Here is a 25,066-nt window from a genome sequence, read left to right as displayed (position 1 = left end):
GCTCCCCCCTGCTCTCGCCCTGAACTCACATCTTTCTTTAGTTTCACTCCGAACTCCCCGCTGCTCTCGCTCAGCTCATCTTGTCCATGAGACCCACCTCCTGCTCCCTCGACCCTATTCCCACTAAACTGCTGATCCGTTCGCAACGTGGGTGTCACATTTGACCCCGAAATGAGCTTCCGACTTCATATTCATGCAATCACCAAGATCACCAATTTCCACCTCTACAACATCGCCCAACTTTGCCTCTGTCACAGCTCACCTGCAGCTGAAACCCTTATTCATGCCGTTGTAATCTCCAGGCTTGACTATTCCATAGCATTCCTGGCTGGTCTCCCACATTCTACTCTCTGTAAACTTGAGCTCATCCCAAGCTCTGCTCCCTTTGTCCTAACTTGCACCATGCCCCGTTCACCCATCATCCCTGTGCTCGCTGACCTACATTGGCTCCCGGTCAAGCAACATCTTGATTTTAAAATTCTCATCCTTGTTTACAAATCCTGCCATGGCCTCGCCCCTCTCTATCTCTGTAACATCCTCCAGCTCCACAACCCTCTGAGATACCTGCGCTGCTCGATTTCTGGCCTCTTGTGCATCCCTGATTTTAATTGCTCCATTATTGGTTGCTGCATCTTCAGCTCCCTGGGCCCCAAGCTCTGGAATACCCTTCCTACACCTCTCTACCTTGCTTTCCTCTTTAAGATACTCCTTAAAACCTACCACTTTGACCAAGCTTTCAGTCATCTGACCTAATAGCTCCTTTTGTGGCTTGGTGTCATACTTTGTTTTATAATGGCTCATGTGAAGCACGTTGGGACGTTTCATTACTTTAAAGGTGCTACATAAATATAAGTTGTTGCATGAACCAGAAATTCTTGCAGCCTGCATAGGGTTAATAGGAAGGGAACTGGGGCTAGGATGTGTGCTGGGTTATTTTATACTTGATACTCTCACGGCTGGATTTCACTGCGCTCATTTGATGTGTAACATTGTCCCATAAAATTTTTATAAGCCAGCGTTATGTTGTATCAGCATTTATACTGTCAACAATGAATGGGACTGCACAGTAAAGTGATGCGCCTTCATCCTCAAGTATAATAAATGAGCATTCTTGCAATATGTTTAACTGTCATGACCTTACTGATCCAACTCTACCTAATAAGTTAGATGCTCTGCTTTTTTTTTAGAAAAAAGTGCCTAACATTATTTAGTTTGTTCAAGCACATTTATTGTTAGCTTTATTTGTGAAATAAAAATCCTCCAGTATCCCATCAATCTATACTTTTGGAATTTTCCTTTTCCGTCATAAATCACAGTTGATGGATTTGATTGGCGGACAGAATAAACTGCAGGAGGAGATATGTCCTATCGCATACATCGACTCTCTTGGGTAGGGATGAGTGAAAGGTACAGGTATGGATTTGATGAGATACTAAGTTCTCTCACATCAAGGACAAGTGAAAAAACAGAATATTTTAATCATAGCACTAAATTGTACCAGAGGCCAAAGTAAAACATACTCAACTTATGCCATGAAATTATTATTGACTTGTTTTAAGTTAAATGGGCAAGTGGTGACTTGATCCATGTTTTCAAAATATTAATGGGAACGGGTAGGATAGATAGACAGAAATTATTTCTGCTGCTTGGGGAGTCTAGGACTAGGGGGCAAAGTTGAAGTTCAGTTTGGGTTTTGCCAGGGCCACTAGGCCTCATTTACAGCCTTGGTCAACATGGACAAAAGAGCTAAACTCCAGAGGTGAGGTGAGAGTGACTGCCCTTGACATCAAGGCAGCATTTGACCGAGTATGGCATCAACGAGCCCGAGCAAAACTGGAATCAATGGGAATCAGGGAAAACTCTCCGCTGGTTGGAGTCATACTTAGCACAAAGGAAGATGGTTGTGGTTGTTGGAGGTCAATCATCTCAGTCCCAGGATATCACCACAGGAGTTCCTCAGGGTAGTGTTCTAGGCCCAACCATCTTCAGCTGATTCATCAATGACTTTCCCTCCATCATAAGGTCAGAAGTGGGGATCTTCGCTGATGATTGCACAATGTTCAGCACCATTTGCGACTCCTCAGATATTGAAGCAGCCTATGCCCATCTGCAGCAAGACTCTGACGACAACCAGGTAAGTAACATTCGCGCCACACAAGTGCCAGACAATGACCATCTCAAGCAAGAGAGAATCTAACCATCTCCCCTTGATGTTCAGTGGCATTACCATCGCTGAAACCCCACTATCAACATCCTGAGGGTCATCATTGACCAGAAACTGAACTGGACCAGCCACATAAATGCTGCGGCTACAACAGCAGGTCAGAGTCTGGAAATGCTGCGGTGAGTAACTCACCTCTTGACTTCCCATTGCCTGCCCACCATCTGCAAGGCACAAGTCAGGAGTGTGATGGAATACTCTCCACTTGCCTGGGTGGGTGCAGCTCCAACAACACTCAAAAAGCTCGACACCATTCAGGAAAAAGCAGCCCACTTGATTGGCACCCCATCCACCACCTTCAACATTCACTCCCTCCACCACCGATGCACAGTGGCAGGAGTGTGTACCATCTACAAGCTGCACTGCAACAACTCTCCAAGGCTCCTTCGACTGCACCTTCCAAACTTGCGACCTTTACCACCTAGAAGAACAAGGGCAGCAGATGCATGGGAACACCACCACCTACAAGTTCCCCTCCAAGCCACACACCATCCTGACTTGGAAATGTATCACCGTTCCTTCAGTTGCTGGGTCAAATTCCTGGAACTCCCTTCCGAACAGCACTGTGGGTGTACCTACACCACATGGACTGCAGCGATTCAAGCAGGCAGCTCACCACCACCTTCTCAAGGGCAATTAGGGATGGGCAATAAATGCTGTCCTAGCCAGCGATGCGCAATCCCCGAATGAATTAAAAAAAAAATACAGCCAGACCTTTCAGGAGTGAAATTAGGAAACACCTCGTTACGCAGAGGGTGGTAAAAGTTTGGAACTCTCTTCCACAAATGGCAATTGATGCTTGATCAATTGTTAGTTTTAAGTCTGAGATTTATCGCTTTTTGCTTGCAAAGGTATTAAAGGGTATGGGGTAAAGACAGGTATATAGAGTTGGGTCACAAATCAGCCATGATCTCATTGAATGGTGGAACAGGCTTGAGCTAAATGACCTTCTCCTGTTCCTATGTTAGGTATATACCTAGTTTACAGAGAACAGAAGGGATCATTTATCACTGGTCATGGAAATGCTCAAAGGTCCTTGTTAATTGGCCATCAGTATATTGTAACTACAGTGGAAGTGTGAATGAGGGGTGTGCAAAACTGATATTGCTTTATGTGTTACTTCGTCCACAGCTGTGTCTGCATGAACTCCGCAAACAATTTCCAGGCAGCCACCGGGTGAAGCGATTGACTGGTATGCGATTGGAATCCCATGAAAGGTACTTGAGAACTTGTTCCATTTTACTGCAGAAGGGTAAGAGTAGGAATTATGGAAAACACATGGAAGGCACACAGTTCATTTTCTAAATGTTTTCACATGTCTTGGTGTAAATTTTTTCCCATTGTCAAGATTACAATTTAATGGTGTCACAATTGCTTTTAAACTCTTAAGCAGGCAATTGGCAAATGAAAGGAAAGGTCTTTCACATTTGTCATCTAGTGCAAGTTCATGCATTGACTAAGTAGTAGGGAAACTATTGGAAAAAGGTCTGAGGGACAGGATTAACCTCCACTTGGAGAGGCAGGGATTAATCAAGGATAGTCAGCATGGCTTTGTCAGGGGGAGATCATGTCTAACAAACTTGATTGAATTTTTCGAGGAGGTGACTAGGTGTGCAGATGAGGGTAAAACAGTTGATGTAGTCTACATGGACTTCAGTAAGGCTTTTGATAAGGTCCCACATGGGAGATTGGTTAAGGAGGTAAAAGCCCATGGGATCCAGGGCAATTTGGCAAATTGGATCCAAAATTGGCTTAGTGGCAGGAGGCAGAGGATGATGGTCGAGGGTTGTTTTTGCGATTGGAAGCCTGTGACCAGTGGTGTACCGCAGGGATCGATGCTGGGACCCTTGCTGTTTGTAGTGTACATTAATGATTTAGATGTGAATATAGGAGGTATGATCAGTAAGTTCGCAGATGACATGAAAATTGGTGGTGGTGTAAATAGTGAGGAGGGCAGCCTTAGATTACAGGATGATATAGATGGGCTGGTAAGATGGGTTGAGCAGAGACAAATGGAATTTAATCCTGAGACGTGTGAGGTGATGCATTTTGGGAGGACTAATAAGGCAAGGGAATATACAATGGATAGTAGGGCCATAGGAAGTACAGAGGGTCAGAGGGACCTTGGTGTACTTGTCCATATATCACTGAAGACAGCAGCACAGGTAGATAAGGTGGTTAGGAAGACATATGGGATACTTGCCTTTATTAGCCGAGGCATAAAATATAACAACAGGGAGGTTATGATGGAGCTGTATAAAATGCTAGTTAGGCCACAGCTGGAGTACTGTGTACATTTCTAGTTGCCACACTATAGGAAGGATGTGATTGCACTGGAGAGGGTGCAGAGGAGATTCACCAGGATGTTGCCTGGGCTGGAGCATTTCAGCTATGAAGACAGACTGGATAGGCTAAGGTTGTTTTCCTTAGAGCAGAGAAGGCTGAGGGGGGACCTGATTGAGGTATACAAAATTATGAGGGGCATAGATAGAGTAGATAGGAAGAAACTTTTCCCTAGTTAATAACTAGGGGGCATAGATTTAAGGGACAGAGCAGGAGGTTTAGAGGGGATTTGAGGAAAAAGTTTTTCACCCAGAGGATGGTTGGAATCTGGAACACACTACCTGAAACGGTGGTCAAGGCAGGAACTCTTATAACATTTAAGAAGTAGTTAGATGAGCACTTGAAACGCTATAGCATTCAAGGCTACGGGCCAAGTGCTGGAAAATGGGATTAGAATAGATAGGTGCTTGATGGCTGACACGGACACGATGGGCCGAAGGGCCTGTTCCTGTGCTGTATAACTCTATGATTCTAATGATCTGAGCCTGCTACTTGGTAACTAAGAACATTTGTTGCACCTTAGCACTTGATCATGTAACAAGACAACTATTACATGCTTTGCTCTTTCTCAAGGTATGAAGATGCCAACAAGATGTATGATGCAATTTTGCAGGAAGATGCAACAAACACAGTAAGTAAAAATGGTTTTCAATGCATTTTGGGGATTGAGTCCCAACATGTTTATCAGTCGATGTCAGCTGCTGAATAGATGGTTAATGGAGACGAGAAAAGTTTTCCAGTATGAACCGCTTCCTGTTGTATTTAAACTGATAAGATGTCTTAGTTTTTGTTCCCACAATGCTGGAATAGTTCGACTTCAAAGTTTGACAGCCTTCTTCCATGTTCTTGCATTGGCTCAGCTCAACAGAAATTGCCAATTTTTGTTTGGTTAGTGTCGGGTGTAAGAACTATTAATGAAGCTTCTGTCCAAAGCCTGATCCATCGACACGAGCAGCCAACACCATGAATGCAGATACCTGTGGTGGAAGTGTCTCGCCTTCTGGGCCAAGGATGCGGGGGCAAGATGTATTTTGTGATTCCCTATTGGGGTATACTTGAAAATGAATAATTCATGGTACAACTTCTCCAAAAATTTAAAACATATTGTTTCCCTCTGTTGTTAACAAATGGCACAAAGTCTATTCCTAACCTCAACACCTTGGAAGTCAGAAGTCTCTACTTCTGGTGTCACATGTTCTCGTTGTGCTTGGGTCAAAGCTGCTGGGAAAATGTAAAGATACTGATTGTGTAGCATGATTAAGGGTTTGTTTCTCATTTCCCTTTCCACGGGATTGCAATAATGCTGGGTTGCTGATTGAAATACAAGTTGCATGATGCTGATCCTGTTCAGTTACCTCATTCAAGTTTTAAAAAAAAATTCTACTGACCGGGGCTAATTTGGGTAAGAGAAAGTTGCTTGCATTTTTAGTCATCGTTTGATCCTAGTGATTGGTGAGGGGCAGGAGGGATTGAACTCTGCATTCTCAGATTAGCTTGCTTACCTGTCGGGTATCCGGAGTGTAGGCTGATTAAATAGATGCGACGAGATGAAGAGATCAAACCAACTGCCAAATAAAACACTGTACTTCAAAAGTGGCATGAAATGCGCGTTATCAGCCAGGATTTATATGAAGACAGATTACCTCCTGGTATTCTTTCTGATCTGCAGTTGGGCAACATCTGCTGTAATAGTGTGTCAGCTACCTTGTGGATATGCAGCAGACAAAATGCCCCCTTATTCATTCTGTCTTGTCATTTTAATCTGACATTGCTGTCTCTTGTTTTTGTAGATTCCTTAGTATGCAGTTAAGTTCAGATTTGTTTCATAAATTATTGGGTGTTGGAAATCGTTCAGATGTTAGGTACCTGTAGGTAATCATTTCCATCAGGGACATGAAGCCCTAATAGGAGAATAACATTCTGCCTGATTTTAAACAGAGACCTTTTGCCTTGTTTGCTTTGGCACAGCGAGAAATTTGTAATGGTTTCTCCTGATGAGTCAGTTTGCCGGTACATGGTGTTGCTTCGGAATATTAAGTTTCCGTGTTGGCAGCTGCTGAAAGGTAAACAGACAGATTTGAGGGGGCAAGAAATCTGTGCTCCAGGAAATGAGGAAAATGCCACAAATAAAAGACATTTGCAGACTATACCTGTGATATTTTGGCAAGTCATCTGCCAAAAACAGTTTTTAATAAATGGTCCAGTAGTTTACTCTGTCAGTAAATATGTTAATGCATCTGGTTCTGTAACTACTTTGAGATTCAACACATTTTAACCTCAGTAAGCCTAAGATCAGTTGGCCTGTTAAAAACTCTCAGTAGGTGGAAAATGGTCTTTTTTAGTGCAGTTTTAGACACAGCAACAGAGCCATTTTATTCAGGCTGATAACGAGACCTGTATCTTGAGTTGGGGATATGCCATTTCTTTCAGTGGGAGCTCTGAAGCATTGATTGTTTTTTATGTAGCAAGTCCTTAGCTAGTTCGCAAGTTTTAAATTGCCTTCCTTTGCTTTACCAATAAATTTTTTAAAAAGAGACCCTGTTTCTGATGATGGCAATGTTTGTATAGCTTACAGTTAGCATAAGAAGTAATACTTTGGAATGCAATAAAAGATATGGATATGTTACAAAAACAGAAAATGCTGGAAATACTGAGCAGGTCTGGCAGCATCTGTGGAAGGAAAAACCGAGTTAACGTTTCGGGTCAATTACCTTTCATCAGAACTGTGAAAAGTTAGAAATGTAATAGGTTTTCAGCAAGTGAAAGGGAAGAGAGTGGGAAAAAGAACAAGGTGGAAGGCAGGAGAGATTCAATGACAAAAGGGATGATGGTATAAGGCCAAAGGGAGTGATAATGGGAACAAGGTAAAAGAGACATACAGAAATCCCATCGGAATATGTTGTTATAAGTACAGTTTTTTTTGAGAGAAAGGGCTGACTTAGAACTGACAGTTGCCAAAGCTCCCCACCATTGGTATTTTCCTCATCAGGACAAGGGATTAAAGTGACTGTCAAATGCCATTTTTATTAAATGGGTGTATTGGAAATTTTATTGGCGCTTTGGGGATTGAACTCCATGGCTGTCTGTTGTTTTGTGAAAACTGTAAAAAAAAAAAAAAAAAAAAAAAAAATTTTATTCATTCATGCGATGTGGGCGTCGCTGGCTCGGCCAGCATTTATTGCCCCTCTCTAATTGCCCTTAAGAAGGTGGTGGTGAGCTGCCTTCTTGAACTGCTGCAGTCCATGTGGGGTAGGTACACCTACAGTGCCGTTAGGAAGGGTGTTCCAGGATTTTGACCCAGCAACAGTGAAGGAACGGCGATGTAGTTCCAAGTCAGGATGATGTGTGACTAGGAGAGTATCTTGCAGGTTTTCCCATGCATTTGCTGCCCTTGTCCTTCCAGTTGGTAGAGTTCGCGGATTTGGAAGGTGCTGGCTAAGGAGCCTTGGTGCGTTGCTGCAGTGCATTGTGTAGATGGTACACACTGCTGCCACTGTGCGTCGGTGTTGGAGGGAGTAAATGTTGAAGGTTGTGAATGGGGTGCCAATCAAGCGGGCTGCTTTGTCCTGGATGATGTCAAGCTTCTTGAGTGTTGTTGGAGCTGCACCCATCCTGACTTATGCTTTGTAGATGGTGGACATGCTTTGGGGAGTCAGGAGGGAGTTACTCACCACAGGATTCCCTGCCTCTGACCTGCTCTTGTAGAGTCATAGTCATAGAGTCATTGAGAGATACAGCACTGAAACAGGCCCTTCGGCCCACTTCTTGTAGCCACCATATTTATATGGCTACTCCAGTTCAGTTTCTGGTCAATGGTAACACCTAGAATGTTGATAGCGAGGGATTCAGCGATGGTAATGCCATTGAATGTCAAGAGGAGATGGTTAGATTCTCACTTGCTGGAGATGGTCATTGCCTGGCACTTGTGTGATGCGAATGTTACTTGCCACTTATCAGCCCAAGCCTGGGTATTGTCCAGGTCTTGATGGCGCTGTTGATGACACCTTCCATCACTTTACTGATGATTGAGAGTAGACTGATGGGGCGGTACTTAGCCTGGGCTGGACTTGTCCTGCTTTTTGTGTATAGGACATACCTGGGCAATTTTTCCACATTGCTGGGTAGATGCCAGTGTTGTAGCTATACTGGATCAGCTTGGCCAGTGGTGCGGCAAATTCTGAAGCACAGGTCTTCAGTAGTATTGCTGGGATATTGTCAGGTCCCATAGCCTTTGCAGTATCCAGTGCCTTCAGTCGTTTCTTGATATGCGGAGGAATCGCATTGGCTGAAGTCTGGCATCTGTGATGCTGGGGACTTCAGGAGGAGGCCGAGATGGATCATCAACTCGGCACTTCTGGCTGAATATTGTTGCCAATGCTTCAGCCTTATCTTTCGCACTGATGTGCTGGGCTCCTCCATCATTGAGGATGGGGATATTTGTGGAGCCACCTCCTCCAGTTAGTTGTTTAATTGTTCCCCACCATTCACGACTGGATGTGGCAGGAATGCAGAGCTTAGATCTGATCCGTTGTTCTGTAGCCTGGGTTCCCTTTATCCTGACTCCCCATGTGATGCCTCAGGAGGTTGACCGATAATTGCAAATAATCCAAGAGCACCAAAGCCTTGGATGAAAATTTAGTTTTTTTTTTGCTCCCTGAAACCATTGGCTCCTTACTGGTTCCACAGGGACTGGTTGACTGCCAATCAGTTATTGGACAGCATAATCCTGTCCTCAGTCTTCTGGGACTGGTTTCTGGCAGGGATTGCTGGGCAGTGACTGATTCTCTTCTTCATGACCCAGTTGTGCACCAGCTATAGTTCCCCCTACCAACATCTGGACTGACCAGGTGGGCTGCAGTGGTGTTTCCTGATCATGCACATTTGTAATGCCCTACCACCAGCCTATAAACTGTTTAGCTTTATCAGCGCACAGCCTTCATTGGTCTCGCTGGGTCAGCTACTCAACTGGTTAAACTTGCTGAACCACTGGGGGAGCCTTTGAAGTTAATTAAAGTGCCTTTGAATGGTGAATGTAGACCAGATAATGTGGAAGATAGTTATCACATTTCTCCACTAGAAACTTATTTCCAATATCTTCCGTAGTAAAATATGTTTTGCAATATTGGAAAAATTAATAGAAGACACATGTTTTGCCTTGGCACATATATCATCTCTGTTATACTGTGGGATGGAATGAGATGTAAAAACTGATAACATTTGTTATATTAAAAGGGTATTTGCAGTATTTTATAAGTTATTTGCCTAGACTACTTGGAATGCATAAGCAATGGACATCTCTCCACAGAAAGTACAGCCACTGTGTTTTTCTTCAAATAGGTAAAACACCAACAAGTGTGTGGGGGAAAAAGTTTTTGAAATGTCCAGAGTGTAGTTTTAATTTTGTGGTCATGGTTGTTTGCAAACTGCAGTGATTTCTGGCTCACTGGTAAATGCAGAGGATGCCAGTTTCAAAATTCATAAATATGGGTGGCGGCAGTTGGGAAAAACAACTTGATGTCTCACAAAGGACAGTGTGATTGGAATATTCTCTTGCTTCAGTCTGGGTGACTTGAGTGCTGTCTTCAGTCTGATCTGTTGTCATGAGTGGCTTCAGCCAGAACGTTTGCATGTTTCTTGGGCTCATTTTGACTTGTTTCTGCAAACCTGAAGTAGGACTTTTCATTGCTAAATAGCTATTTAACAGTGTTTTAACACAAATTATGTGCTGCTTCACATGACTGAAAAGCACCCTTGTGTGAAGAAATACTCCTTTGAAAGTGCCGTGAATTAACTATGTTTCAGTCAAAACAGGATGAGTTTGCAGTAGATGGATAAATGCTTTCAAATGCAGTAATTATATTATTGAAAGGCCTGTTCTCCTTCCAGGGGGAAGACACACTTTCCCTTCTTACTCAATTAGACATCTTTCATTTGCACTGTTTTGCTTTCAGCCCATGGATTTCTGAGTGCTGCCACAACTGCTACAAGGCCTGCTTCAGATGCATGGCAAGGGATTGCCTTGAACCAGTTTGCACTTAGACTAACAAAATTTACCATCCAGCTACTGGCTGAATTGGTGTTTTTTATTCGTTGACGGGATGTTGGTGTTGCTGATAAGGCCAGTATTTATTGCCCATCCCTAATTGCCCTTGAGAAGCTGGTGCTGAGCTGCCTTCTTGACAACTGAGTGACCTGCTAGACTGTTTCCAAGGGTAATTAAGAGTCAACCACAATATCTCCATGATGATGACCAAGTATTCATGGAGAAGGGAGGTGTTTTGTCCATCAGATGTGAGAAGAAACTTGTCATTGTTTCTCACAGGAGATATTGATAGTTGTAGCATGCTTTTCTTATTCAACTTTGGTGCAGATGGCCATCAGATCTGACACACTGCCGACTGGGTGCCTCCATTGTGAACCGCTGATTCCTAAGATTAGTAAACTGTTGAATTGCCTCGGACTCACTCAGGTGCATCTCAGTGAGGTGGCTGATTGACTGTTCTGCCCTCCCTCCTCCACTCCCCAATCAAACAACAAATAGTCACTGTGAACTGAAACAGGAAGGAAGTTAGTATGGTCCAAGGACAGTGCGTACTTTCTGAGGTGAGGCTAAACCAAGAGTAATATCTGTTCCAAACGTGTTTGGCATATCAACAAGCAGCCTCCACCTGACTTGTACCTGGTGGACATTCCATCCCAACAAACAGGATATCTGCTGAAGGTCTGCTGGTACATCAAATGGTTGTCAGGGTCTGGTACGGCACAAGTTCCGGCACATCAATACGCACTAGTGCCACAGCCAGTACCTGGGATTGATCTCCACAGTTCCCCACAACCTGGACCACTCAGTGAAGCTCAGTCATTACTACAACCCACAATGTGTTGCACTAGCTTATACTCTGTACCATGGAGATAATGCACGCCAATATCTTGTAACCAAAGAGCAATTGCAATACAATAAATAATAAAAATATTTCAATTTATTCACACCCTGATGATTGGAATAGCTTTCATTTTGTCTGCAGTTACTGTTTTAACATTTTAGTCATCTGGCTGATTGTGAAGAGAAGGACATGAAAATCATTAGAGAAGTAGCACATCACAAGTAAGATTTTTGTTGCAGCTCAAGTACAGTGAAATTGCATGAAGCATGTTTCTGTGAGGCTGAACAGCAGCCTGACTGTGTTGACTCTTTACCCCCACCCTCCCCCCCGACTCCCTCCCCCCCGACTCCCTCCCCCAAGTCAATTCTCAGAAGTCTCTTTTGGATGCAGTTTTTACATTGATGCAAATCAATGTCGAATGTGCCACAGTGCCAATGTAACTCTGAGGACTGGCGAATGTATATCGAAACCCTAGTTCCGAGACTCTCCAGGGGGACTTTGCAATGGAAGAACTTGCATTTGTAGAATTGGGTGCAAGGCCAGTCTGAAAGTCTGTTGTTGGAATGGTACAGCTTTGAAAGTTAATGGAAATCAATGGCAGGTAAGAGGATCTATTGATTAAAGCACAGCTGTCAAGAATTGTCAAATGCTGAGCCTATCCATCCCTGACATTAGTGGAGTTGCTGCTGATTTTTCAGGTGGCTGTGGGAAGGACATTTAAAGGAAGCAACTGAAAGTGGCCTGATAAGATATATCTCTATCTATGTGTGTGTAAGATAGTAAACAGTACAGGGAGCGTAGATTCAGAAAATTACTTCAGCTTAAACCAGAAGTGTAGGACAAGAGGACATAAGTTTAATTACATCAAAATTGCAAAAGGGGAACTGGCCATATTAGTGTTTATTCTCCCCATAATTAATAGTCCTAATACAACATGCCTGTCTTGTTCTCATATTAATCTCCCTTTCCTACAACCAGCTGTCTAACCAATTCTTACATGTTTCTGCTCCAGTGGTGCATTGCACAGTTGAAGTTAGTAAAGGACACATTTAGGACTGGTGTAGGAAAACCTTTCGTACAATGTGATCGTCATATGGACTGAACTGGTGAGTGAGAAAGTTGGAGGCAAGCACCCTGGAGCTGTTTAAGAAACAATTGGATGTCATGATCAAGGGACACAAGTGGGGAACTAAAGGATCTTTCTGGACTGCACGAGCTAAAATGGCCAAATGGTCTTCCACATCTGAATTTGTGAAAGGCAAGATTAGGAGAGCTAAAAAAAAAATAGAATTACTGCAAAAAGGTATTGAAAACTCAGCCCACCTATATATAGATCTCTTTAATTTAGGAAAAGTAAAGACGACTTCAGAGTTTCGACAAATAAAGAATCAATTAGATCTGAATTGGCCTTCCAAAAGAATTGTTTGTTAAAAGTGTGTATCATGTCAAAGCTATTTCATAAATACTGTGGCACAATATTAGGCTTTATGAAAAGGTTTGGTTGTGACACAAAATTAACAAAATAGTCTGTGCTTGGCGGTAGCTTCTTTCCTCATTCTCAGTATAGTTTTATTGTGTGACATATCCAGTACATTTTAAGGAAATGTTTAATGCTGTTTTGGCAGCCCTTACTCGCGTGCGTTTTCTTTTGCCCTCTCCCCACAGATTGTCATTACTTGGCTCTCCTTTGTGCCTGAACCTTGAACAAGTTGTCATTATATATGTTTCCAGTAACATGAGACACTATAGAACAACTATCTGTAATGTCATGTACTTTTTAACTTGCGGCTGTTGCTTTCCACAGATTAATATGCATCTACATAAAATAGGTGGATAAACTTTTGTATACTGTGCACTTCAGTACGTGTAATGCTTGTAGCCCAGCACACTTTGTTAATGCTCCAATGTTAGAAAACAATTAATCTTCTGAATCACTATGAGCAATGCTATGGGAGAAGTGCCAGAATGAAAATAAAAGTGATATATGTACTTGCATTTCCTGCAATCACATTATTTTGACCTTTATTATAATCCAAATTTCTTCCAGCTAAATGGCTCCTACACAAATTTCTTCAGTTTTTTAGTAAAGGAAGGTAAATGAGCTCTTTGCACTGTACAAAAATTTGGACACTGACAGAAGCTCCTTAACTCGTGAGTCTGAATCTTTGTCGCCTTTGACATGACATAAATACTTTTTTAAAAAAAAGAAAGCCAAAAAGAAAGATGAACATTTTATTGTGGATTTTTTACGTGCCGCATGAAGAACAACTAAACTCAGACTGACCTCGCCAAACAAGTACGCTCGAACCTAAGATGCAGTTAACTTAAGTATGGTTAGACAGCACAAAACAGTCTCGGCTGCAATTTAACTATATATATATATATATATATATACACTTATATAGTTGAGGGTTTTTTTTAACTGCAATTTATGTTTATTAAAGTAGCCAGGCGTTAGTTTACTGTTCCTCCCACTTCTCCAGTCTGTCTGCTGAAAGTTAAGTGTGAACTCTTAATTTTCTCGATTGGGTAGAAGGTGAACACATTAGCTTCTACATTCAGTGGTCGTTTACAGCATGTTGTGTGTGATAGAACTTTAATGAATGTCAGATTTCAAAATTCATAAAATAACAGGGAACATCATAAATCAACAAGTAGCGAGCAGGAATGAAAACCCATTACAAAGTTCAGAGAAAAACCATGAATCAAAAATGAGCAGTTGGCAACAGCTACCAATTTTTTGCTTAAAAGGAAACCAATCAAATCATTGCAGATAGTTTCTCGGGAATACTATCTTGCTGATATCTGGCAACACAAAGATGTTTATTAAAAAAAAATGAGTATTTTAACAAAAATTTTGAAATGTTTAATATTTTCTGTCAGAGATGCTTGGCTCTTGAGTTCCAAATATCCTGATCCATTACTCAAAAACAAAGATTCCCACAATCAAGATGGCTGCACTTTCCAGTGTGCACTTGTCTTTATCCTCTGCAAAGACTGGCCATTTAAACAGCAGGCCGGGACTTGCTGATAGTAAGCCATACCCCTCCCAGTAAAATATTAGAAAATTAAATCTCCTAAAACAATTTTTAGAAGCAACTTTTTTTGTATAAAGCATTAGAAGGCACAAACATTTTTCAGTCCTTGCTAGAGCTAATGCTGTTCAAACAGATTTTGCAGCTGGGCCTGACGGTATTCACCCTAAGGTGCTCGCAGAAATGGTGGGCTGTGCTTTGAGTAACTTGCTGATTGAATTAATAGCTTGCGATTGTTCCCACAGATTTGAGAAAGGCCCAGTTGGTACGAATATTTAAAAAGGGGACGAAGTCAGAACCAGGAAACTACAGCCCCTTTAGTTTGACTTTGATTATGGGCAAGTTGCTAAAAGGGATCATTGGAAGAGAAGGATTATTAGGGAATCTTGGCATGGCTTCTGGAGCAGAAGGTCTTGCCTAGCCAACTTCATTGTATTGGTTGCGGAAGTTACAATGTTGGTTGGCATTGTGTGACTAAACTTTCAAAAACCCTTTGACGAGGTGCTGTAAGAAAGCCCATAAAGCAAATTTCAGTCTTCTGGGAAAGCAAAATACCACAGGTGCTGGAAATCTGAAATAAAAACAGAAAATTCTGGAAATACTCAGCAGGTCTGGCAGCATCTGTGGAGAGAGAAACAGTTAACATTTCAAGTTGATGACAGAAGGTTATTGACCTGAAACGATAACTCTTTTTCTCTCCACAGATGCTGTCAGACCTGCTGAGTATTTCCAGAATTTTCTGTTGATATTTCAGTCAAATGGGGTTTGTGGGCAGATTTTGGGTTGGATAAGAAACTGATTGAGTTCACTCAGGCTGAAGGTAGTTGTTAATGGTAGAGGTTCTGTATGAGGACAAGGAGCAATCCAGGGTAAGAATCATTAACTGGGGAAGGCTAAAGTCAACAGGTTAAGAATGGAGCTGGGACAAATAAATTGGAGTCAAAAGCTGGCAGGAAAACCGGTAGATGAACAATGAGCCACCTTCAAAGAAGAGATAGTTCGGGTACAGTCAAGTTCCTTCGAAGGGGAAAAGTAGGGTAAACAAATCCAGAGCTCCCTGGATGACAAAAGAGGTAGAGATTAAGATACAGAAGAAAAAGTTTGCTTATGACAGATGCCAGATAGAAAATACTATTGAGAACCAGGCTGAATATATAAGGTCCAGATGGGTAGTGAACAAGCAAATAAGAGCAGCAAAGAGAGCATGAAAAAAGACTGGCAGCTAGCATTAAAGGGAGTCCCAAAGTTTTCTATAGACATATGAATAGTAAAAGGGTGGTAAAAGGAGGAGTGGGGCCGATTAGGGACCAGAAAGGGGATTTGCACATGGAGGTAGAGGGCATAGCTGAGGTATTAAATGAATACTTTGCATCTGTGTTACCAAGCAAGAAGATGCAACCCAGGCAATCTTGAAAGAAGAGGTAAGTCAGATACTAGAGGGGTTTAAAATTGATAGAGGAATATTACATAGGCTGTCTGTACTTAAAGTGCATAAAGCACCAGGACCATATGAGATGCATCCAAGGATACTAAGGGAAGTGAGGGTAGAAATTGCAGACACTGGCCATAATTTTTCAGTCTTCCTTAGACTCGGGGGTGGTGTCCGAGAACTGGAGAATTGCAAACTTTGCACCCTTGTTCAAAAAAGGGTGTACAGATAAGCCCGGCAACTACAGGCCCCTCAGTGAAACTTCGGTGATGGGAAGACTTAGAGCCATAGAGTTATACAGCACAGAAACAGGCCCTTCGGCCCACTGTGACTGTGCCAGCCATCAAGCCTATCTATTCTAATCCCATTTTCCAGCACTTGGCCGATAGCCTTGTATGCTATGGCATTTCAAGTTCTGGAAAAAATAATTCAGGATAAAATCAATAGTCATATGAACAAATGCGAGTTAATTAAGGAAAGCCAGCATGGATTTCTTAAGGGAAGATCATGTTTAACTAACTTGCTAGAGTTTTTTTGAGGAGGTAACAGAGAGGGTTGATGAGGGCAGTGCTGTTGATGTGGTGTACATGGACTTTCAAAAGGCGTTTAATACAGTGCCACACAACAGAACTGTGAGCAAACTTGTAGCTCTTGGAATAAAAGGGACGGTAGCAACATGGACTGAGTGACAGGAAAAAAGAGTCATGGTTAGTGGGTGTTTTTCGGGCTGGAGGAAGGTTTGTAGTGGAGTTCTCTAGGGATCAGTGCTGGGACCCTTAATGCTGATGTATATTAATGACCTAGACCTTGGTGTACAGGGCACAATTTCAAAGTTTGCAGCTGATACGAAACTTGGAAGCATTGTGAACGATAAGGAAGGTAGTGTAAAACTTCCAAAGGACATAGACAAGTAGGTGGAATGGGCAGACAGGTAGCAGATGAAGCTCAATGCAGAGAAATGTGAAGTGATTCATTTTGGTGGGAAGAACATGGAGAGCCAATATAAAGGGTACATTTCTAAAGGGGTGCAGGAGCAGAAGGACCTCGGTGTATATGTGCATAAGTCATTGAAGGTGGCAGGACAGGTTGAAAGAGCAGTTAATAAAGCAAACAGTATCCTGGGCTTTATTAACAGGGGCATAGATTACAAGAGCAAGGAAGTTATGTTGAACTTGTATAAGACACTAGTTCGGCCTCAGCTGGAGTATTGCATCCTGTTCTGGGCGCCACACTTTAGGAAAGATGTGAGGGCATTGGAGAGAGTACAGAAAAGAGTCATGAGAATGGTTCCAGGGATGAGGAACTTCAGTTGTGAAGGTAGATTGGAGAAGTTAGGAGTGTTTTCCTTGGAGAAGGCTGAGAGGAGATTTGATAGAGGTATTCAAAATCATGAGGGGTCTGGACAGAGTAGATAGAGAGAAACTGTTCCCACTTGTGAAAAGATGGAGACAGAGAGGGCACAGATTTAAAATATTTGGTAAGAGAAGCAAAAGTGACATGAGGAAAAACTTTTTCACGAGCGAGTGGTTAAGGTCTGGAATGCGCTGCCTGAGAACGTGGTGGAGGCAGGTTCAATTGAAGCATTCAAAAGGGAATTAGACAGTTATATGAAAAGGAAGAATGTACAGGGTTACGGGGAGAAGGTGGGGGAATGGAACTGAGGGAATTGCTCTTTCAGAGAGCTGGTGCGGACACGATGGGGTGAATAGCCTCCTTCTGCACTGTGACGATTCTGTGGAGGCTGGTCACTAGTTGAGTCCTGCAGACATCAATGTTAGGCTGTTGCTTTTCACCTTGATCAGGTGATGGCATGAAGGCATCAGGGGAAGTACCCGCAAATTTGCAGGTGGTTCTTTTCGCAGAGAGCCATTGGCCTTTGGGACAAGTTGCTGGCTTGCATAGTGAGTGTACCTTCAGAAGGGAGCTCACAGAGTGGCAAATATCTCCATGTACAAAAGGCTGCTAGGTCACTGAGTGTTGTCACTCCATCATTGTTTGTTCCTGAACCTTGATCAGTGTAAGCTGCACTATGTCAAGACTGGACAGACTGAGTGGACCAGCTTTCTTTTGCTCCTCTTCTTCGCAAGGGCAACTGGTGATGGGCAATAAATGCTGGCCTTGCCAGCAATGCTCACGTGTGGGGCGAGTTTAAAAAAAAAATGTCTTAAGAAAACCAAAAATCTTTTTAATGCTTGTGGGGCAAATGATTTTTTGTAAAAAAAAATAGCTCTTTATTTAAGACCTTTATAATTACTGTGGATTTTTTCTGATCCTTTCAATTGGATAATGGTCTATGTTTATATAAAAATTTATTCAATTTTTTGAGTGGAGCTCAAAAATGTTGTGACCCAGGATGTAGCTGCCTGTATGGGTGTAATTAGCTCAAAGCATAGATATGTATTCCTTGCAGCATGTTGGAACAAGTGTATTTAAAATGGGAAAGAGCTCCTTGACCACGACACTGCAAATCAGTCTTAACATAAAAATTCCAAGAGCTAAATAGAAAGGGCTTTTGAACAATTTATTCCTGTTATATGGAGCCTTTTTGGATGACTTGTGCCTGAAGTTTCTAAGCTTGTCATTCTCTCTAGCTATCATATTTCAGGACGGTTGCTGCATTTCCTATATCTAACTAACAAGGCAGCTGTTCCCTACACTGTAGTTTTAGAGTTGCCACTTACTCGAAGATGAAAACATTTGTGTCGGTATTACATAGACAAGCAAAACCAAACAGATTTTTTTAAGCACTGTCAGCAAACTTGTGGTCAAGGAAAGAGTTGTTTGTGTGGATGCAACACACTTGGAGCATAAAAAACGATGGAAGGGCTTGTGCTTGTTTAATGGAAGGATGGGACACAATTGAGGTAATTCAGGTTATATCTGTCTGAGTAAGTCTGAACTCTTGTGAGGACAAAGAAATTGTAAGCTTGATTTGCTGAAGCCCTGAGCTCAAGACCCACTAAGAGAAGATAAGGCAGTAGCAACATATTAAGAATACTTAATGAAACGTACAAATCTTATTCTCATACAACAGCTTCATTGCATAAGTCATTTAAATGTCACAACAGACAATACTTGTTCCTTCTGTGATATATTTTACAACAGAGCTTGGAAGAATGGTGAGATAATTTTAAACTCAGAAAGGTGCCACGGTAGCCATTGTTGGAGAGAAAGCAAGCATGCGGTTGACCTTGTCAGTTGTGTGGGAAAGCATTAGCGATTTAAGGAAGCTTTATTAGTTTTTTTTCAAATATAAGCTAAAAGTGCTAAATTACGGCACTGTGGATTCACTTTAGGCACAAAAGGGGAAGGAAAGCCTTGGGTTTAGGCAAGTTTGGAGTACTTTTTGTGCACAATATTTATACAGAAATATAGTACTTCAAACAAACAGTGCGTCCTGGAAAGGCTTTGTCGTAAACTATGGGGTTCAGACCTCCAAGTGGCTTGGGAGACATTCCAGAGGTGTGGGACCCCCCAGAAACGCCACTATTAGTTGAGGAACTTGCATTTAATCAGCAGGGTGGTCCAGCAAGGAGACACTGGATCATAGAGTTCCATGCAAGCAATAAAATTAGAAAAGATGTCAAATTACTTGGAAATGTTATTGTAAATAATACCGTATACATTTCCTGTAGGTTCTCTGTCCCCTTCAAGTGCTGCTCAGTCTAGTTAATCAAGAACAGGTTTCATTTTGCCATACCTCCCTTCCTCCATATGGCGCTGCCTCACTCTAGGGTCTAGTTCCATAGGTGCTGCCTCACCCTAGGGTCTAGTTCCATGAGTTCTGGCAGCTTTCTGATACCTCGACCAAATGCCATTTTTGTATGAGCCTTGGTGGTCAGTGTCTGAAGGCAATTTGATTATGGCGAGTATCACAGATCCCATCACGTCCACACAAGTGCACTGTTAATGATCGACAGCGATCCCCCACCCCGCCACAGGCACCCAGACCACTTGTCTGGCACTCCTACTCCGTCTGAAATTGGCTAGCTCTTTATTGATCAAGAGTTGAATCTCAGACCTTCTCATTTGCGTAGCTTAGTGCTGCATTGAGTAAAAGCCTTCACTTATTGGTCACCAGCAAGACCCTAATGAATAACTTTTAAACATTGTTGTAAGTTTTGAATGTGATTGTTAATATTTTCATTTGGAGTTACTGTGCTATGTTTCTGACCTTGTCTTCATGTCAAGTAAAACACAGTAAAAGAAAATGCATCCAAACTGCTGTCAGCAAAATTGTTCCACTGATGAGGAGGTAACACAGTGGGATACTTTAATCCTTCATTACGATTTATCCCTAAGATACAAATCCTATGAATGACAATAAACATCTGATGGGTGCAGATTTGGAGATCCTGCTGTTCTGTCCTTATGGAAAGCAGTAAATCATTTATCAAGATGAAATGATGCGTGTACTGTTTGCACCAGGAGCAAAGCACTGTGTGATTGTACAGGCGGGTTTTCGAATTCACAAGGGGATGTTGATAAACTCCAGTCATGCAATCACTCTGCAATGGAATTTTCTGGCATTGAGATAATAATTTGCACAGTCAAATTACCTTCTTTACAAACACTTGAGGAATTATGAGACCATAATCCTCCATTAATGTCAATCCACAGGCAGCACGGAAGCGTAAGATTGCCATTCTCAAAGCCCTCGGGAAAACCACTGAAGCCATCAGGGAACTGAATGAGTATCTGGAACAGTGAGTGTTTTACAAGGGGATTGAGCTATGCCCTGCGATAAACCATTTTTAATTAAAAGAGAATTTGCATTCTAATTCTAACCGCCCCCACTTTCCCCATGTATTCATTTTAAAAAGTACCTGTTCTCTTATCTGCAGGTTTGTTGGAGACCAGGAGGCTTGGCACGAACTAGCAGAGCTTTATATCAACGAGCATGAGTAAGTATGTTATCTGTCTGAAATGTGCTATGTTTCTTTTACAAGTTACTGCGCTTCATTTTATCACAAGAGCAGGCAGCATGATCCATTGAAGTTCCAAGAGAATCACAATAGTTCACAAAATGCCAAGGTCTCCTGGGGCAAGATTGAACATTGCTGTTGTTTGTTTCGCGGAATCAGACTTTAATAGGATTTAACTGTAAGCTCCCCTCACTTGCGGGAGAAGAAAGCACTTCCATATCCTCGCTGGTGGCTGTGTTGCTAGGAGAATAGGCTGCGGTGTGAGGGTGATGGAAAAATCATTTGGTTTCTGTCACATCTATGCCATATTATTGTTAAGGGGTGAGAATTAGGAGTTCAGACTGTGCAGTCTGTTGTCAGGGTGAAAAAGCAGCTGGCCCAGGAATCCCGGTCATAGCACAAAAACTGTTTATTGGATATTTATGGTTTTGTTAGCTGCATTTGTTGTTTCAGTGGTAAGAGGAAATCCCAATGTGAGAGGATTAGTTTCGAGCTTAATAAGTCTTTTAATATCAGAGCATTTTCCACCTCTTTCTATAAAGCTCTTGTCACTTTTGTCACTTTTTTTTCTATCCAGACCAGATTATATGACATCGTTCCCTCCCTCTCCGTAATATAGCTAAGGAACAAACTGTGCCAACCACAAATTCCCAGTAGATGATGGTGGGTTAGCAACTGGGCTAAATATCATCCGCATCTTTTTGGGAATAAGAAAAAGGAAAAAGGCTGTTTCCAAAATGCAGCAGTAGGAAACTTGGTCATAAGTATTTTATACGCTTTGTCATATCCCTTTATGCTGGCCTTTTAATGGTTTTCTCAAATCACTGCGTGTCACCTACCTTATCAATAATGCCTTGAATTTCACAACACTTTCTTGTATAACATGAGCATTATTATTTGACAAGTTGCACAACAAGACTGTTGCACAAAAGAGCAGGAAATTGGAAGTAAGAATGTCATATGGTGCATCCTGCATGCTCTAACCCTGCTGTAATAGAATGTTTACCAGTGATTTGTGATGAATGTTCAGGATCTCTTGTACCCTATAATACAGTGCAGTGGATTCCAACTAATGCACTCAACCTCACTACATTACTGGAAGTGAATTTTAACACTTGGTGAAGATGGAACCTCCTGGACCATTAAAATCTCTCTCACCAGCTAAGTAAGGTTTTGAGATGTCATATCCCTTTTGGCGTTAGATTACATTTTATAACAGCATTGGGAATGTTACAGAATCTCTTCCCCTGTGGATGGTGTGGAGATGAAGAGCAGACACTCAGTCCAGCTGTTGCTGTTTGGCCTGCTCTGCCACATGACTGCTCCTGGGCTTTCTTTTCACCAGCTTCACCGATCCATCAATGACACAGCAGCGTTAATTGTCCTGGCACCTTTCCAGACTGGCGTGCAGTCTCCTATTGCCAGGAGTGAATATTTTCACCTGATGGCAAAACACAAGTTGGCATCGCACCTCTTTGCGTCAGTTGCTGTGTGATTGACTTCATTGATGTCACGTAGCACCTCAAAGGATTTTGTTACATCGTGGTTGAAGCCTTCTCACCAAAATGAACTGATGAATGGGAACAATGTTCTTAGACTTCACAAGCTTCAGTTTAAATATGTGCAAAATCTTGTGTTTGTGCAGCTGATGGCAATTTTGATTCCCATTATTTGAAACCAGATCTGAATTTCAGTGCAAATTAACCTTCAAGACCATAACTCAGTCCAAACGTTGCTAGGTTTTTGTGCGATCGTGCCAACAATCCTTATACTTTGATCAACCTTCGACAACAGCAAGAGGTGTAAATGTAGCCAAACCGCCTCATTACAAAACTTAAAACGAGCAGCAAAGTAGTTCTTGAGGTTTGGGCCCCTCTACTCATGGAAGTGGAACTTGTGGGGCATGAGAAACTTCTGGTTCTGGGGAATCTCTGGTAACATTTCATTGTCGTATGAAACTTAAGTGAAGAGCATGCAGTCTTTTATTAACTATGTTTGGATAAATGAGTAAACTAAGCTTGTTAATATTTTTGATATGTAAAATGATACTGGGGCCTTTATTTAATTTAGCGCTGGGTATTAAACCCATTATTCTCAGTGGAAATGGTTCAGCAGCAGTAATTTTATCTGAAAAAAACGTTTGTCTCTACAGATGATTTTCCTGTTTGCAATTAGTGCTAGTGCTAACCTTATTTTGGCCTCACAAGCAGAACTTTCACAAGGGATTACTTGTAGGTCAGTGCTCGGTTGGATTTGGTCTCCTTGGAGAGACTGTAATATGTAGGGTTTGGAAGAGAAATTAATGCAGCAATTTGTCAAGCTGTAATTTGAATAAGAGCTTATAGCATTTGCTTTCCACTAAAAAAAAATCTCCCTCCAAAAAAGATAAAGGTAGAGCAGAAAATTGTGTCATTTAATTGTCATTGAATAACAGATTGATAGACATTGCACAGCTGAAAAGGATGTCTATTGGTCACGTGATATTGAAGCTATTTTATATATATTTACATTTTATATATGAAAAGGGAAAATCAATACAGAAGGAGCAGTGTTTAATTATGTACAGGTCAAATGTATTCTGCTTATATACAATCACTTAAAGGCATAAAACCCAACAACCTTGGTGTTGGGTTACTCACCAGCTTTCGATTGAGTGACATAATTCCAGGCAATGACTTGCTGAATATCATACAATAAAGCCATTGCATTTTATTTTTGTAAGAGTGTATGTGTTGCTGATGCATATTGAAACAGCAAAAATGATCAGAAATCCTAAAGCATGACATCATGAACACAGTTTTCACATAACATTGATTAACTCATCTCTTGCACTGTTTGTCTTCCTAAGCAAGTTACTCAGGGTTTGGTTATAGACCAGATGCTGGAAGTTTCATCAACCTCATATAATTCAAGGCATGTTCCTACAGAGAGGCACCTCTGCAGCAATGGGCTCTAATAACTCTCTGTACTGTTTGGCATCCCCTTAATCCTAACCAAGAGCACCTGAGCCTGGAATTTCCAGAAACAGATGAACACTGATTTTTCCCAATCTCTGATCCCTTCTGATTGGAATCAAGGACTAAAAAGAGCAACTAGGTGGGAGGGAAGACTATGGAGCAGCTAGTAACTGGGAGTCAGTAAAGATCCGACAGTACCAAGTCGAGTCAGCACCCCCAACGAAGTATCTCTCAGTGATCAACCTCTGTAGTGCAGGGTGACTGCAGAATGCAAAATAATGGAAAATATCCACATGTCCCAACCCCAGAGAAGATGCATTAAAACTTTTGTATCTCTGTGTCTGTCATGCCAAACCTTCCAAAGTTATGAACGCCCCATTATAGAAAGGACATTAAAGCCATAGCAAGTATAGTATCACCAGGATGATGCCAAGGTTGGGAAACTGTTTTGAGAAGAGACATAGCCCCTCGAACTGGTTCTCCCATTGAATGAGCTGATGACTTATCAGTATCTTAACTCTATCCACCTGCCTTGGTTTCATATCCTTTTATACTCCTGTCAGACAAAAATCTATCCATTTCCACTTTAGAATTATTAATTGAGCTTGCATCTACTGCTTTTTGTAGGAGAGAGTTCCACAATTCTATCACCCTTTGTGTGAAGAAGTGTTTCCTAACTTCTCCCCTGAATGACCTGGCTCTGATTTTAACGTTATGTCCCTTTGTCCTAGATTCCACGACCAGTGGGAAAGGTTTCTCTCTATCTACTCTGTCAATTCCTTTCAAAATCATAAAAACGTCAATCAAAACACCCAATAAGCTTCCAAATTCCAGGGAATACAAGCCCAGTTTATATATGATGCCTAGAATGTGTGACTGGGACTACTTCCACTAGAGCAGAGAAGACGACAAGGAGATTTCATGGAGGTTTTATGAAATTATGAAGGGTTTAGACGGAGTGAGTCAGGAAACACTATTTTCTCTGGTTAAGGAGTTAGTGACATTGGGTCATCAATTTGAAAATGCCACAGAATGAGGAAGAAGGTGAGGAGAAATGTCTTTCCTCAGCAAGTTGTTGGAGTAGGTAATGCTTTGTCACAGGGAGTGTTTGAGGCAGTGGTTGCATTATGCTCCCCATCACAGCCCCAGACCCTGCTCCCTGTCACAACCTGGGGATGGGTGGGGGGGTGCCCTCTCCAGTCCTACAATTTGTTACTGATTGACCTTCTCTCCTGGCCCCACGCATACTTGAAAATTTTCCATTCGCTCCTC

General features: G+C 41.9%; 1 protein-coding gene across 1 annotated transcript in view; it reads left to right on the top strand.

The window, feature by feature from the left end:
• Nucleotides 1–25,066, top strand: part of emc2 (ER membrane protein complex subunit 2) — a 138,908-nt gene that overhangs the window by 73,645 nt on the left and 40,197 nt on the right. Inside the window, exons 4-7 of the mRNA XM_068032585.1 lie at nucleotides 3,353–3,438; nucleotides 5,138–5,195; nucleotides 20,533–20,618; nucleotides 20,757–20,816. Of these exons, the coding sequence (XP_067888686.1) occupies nucleotides 3,353–3,438; nucleotides 5,138–5,195; nucleotides 20,533–20,618; nucleotides 20,757–20,816 (290 nt within the window). The remainder of the gene's footprint in view (nucleotides 1–3,352; nucleotides 3,439–5,137; nucleotides 5,196–20,532; nucleotides 20,619–20,756; nucleotides 20,817–25,066) is intronic.

This window comes from Heterodontus francisci, chromosome 5 (assembly GCF_036365525.1).
Source record: "Heterodontus francisci isolate sHetFra1 chromosome 5, sHetFra1.hap1, whole genome shotgun sequence".
Taxonomy (NCBI): domain Eukaryota; kingdom Metazoa; phylum Chordata; class Chondrichthyes; order Heterodontiformes; family Heterodontidae; genus Heterodontus; species Heterodontus francisci.
This window is presented reverse-complemented; position numbering and strand designations above follow the sequence as displayed.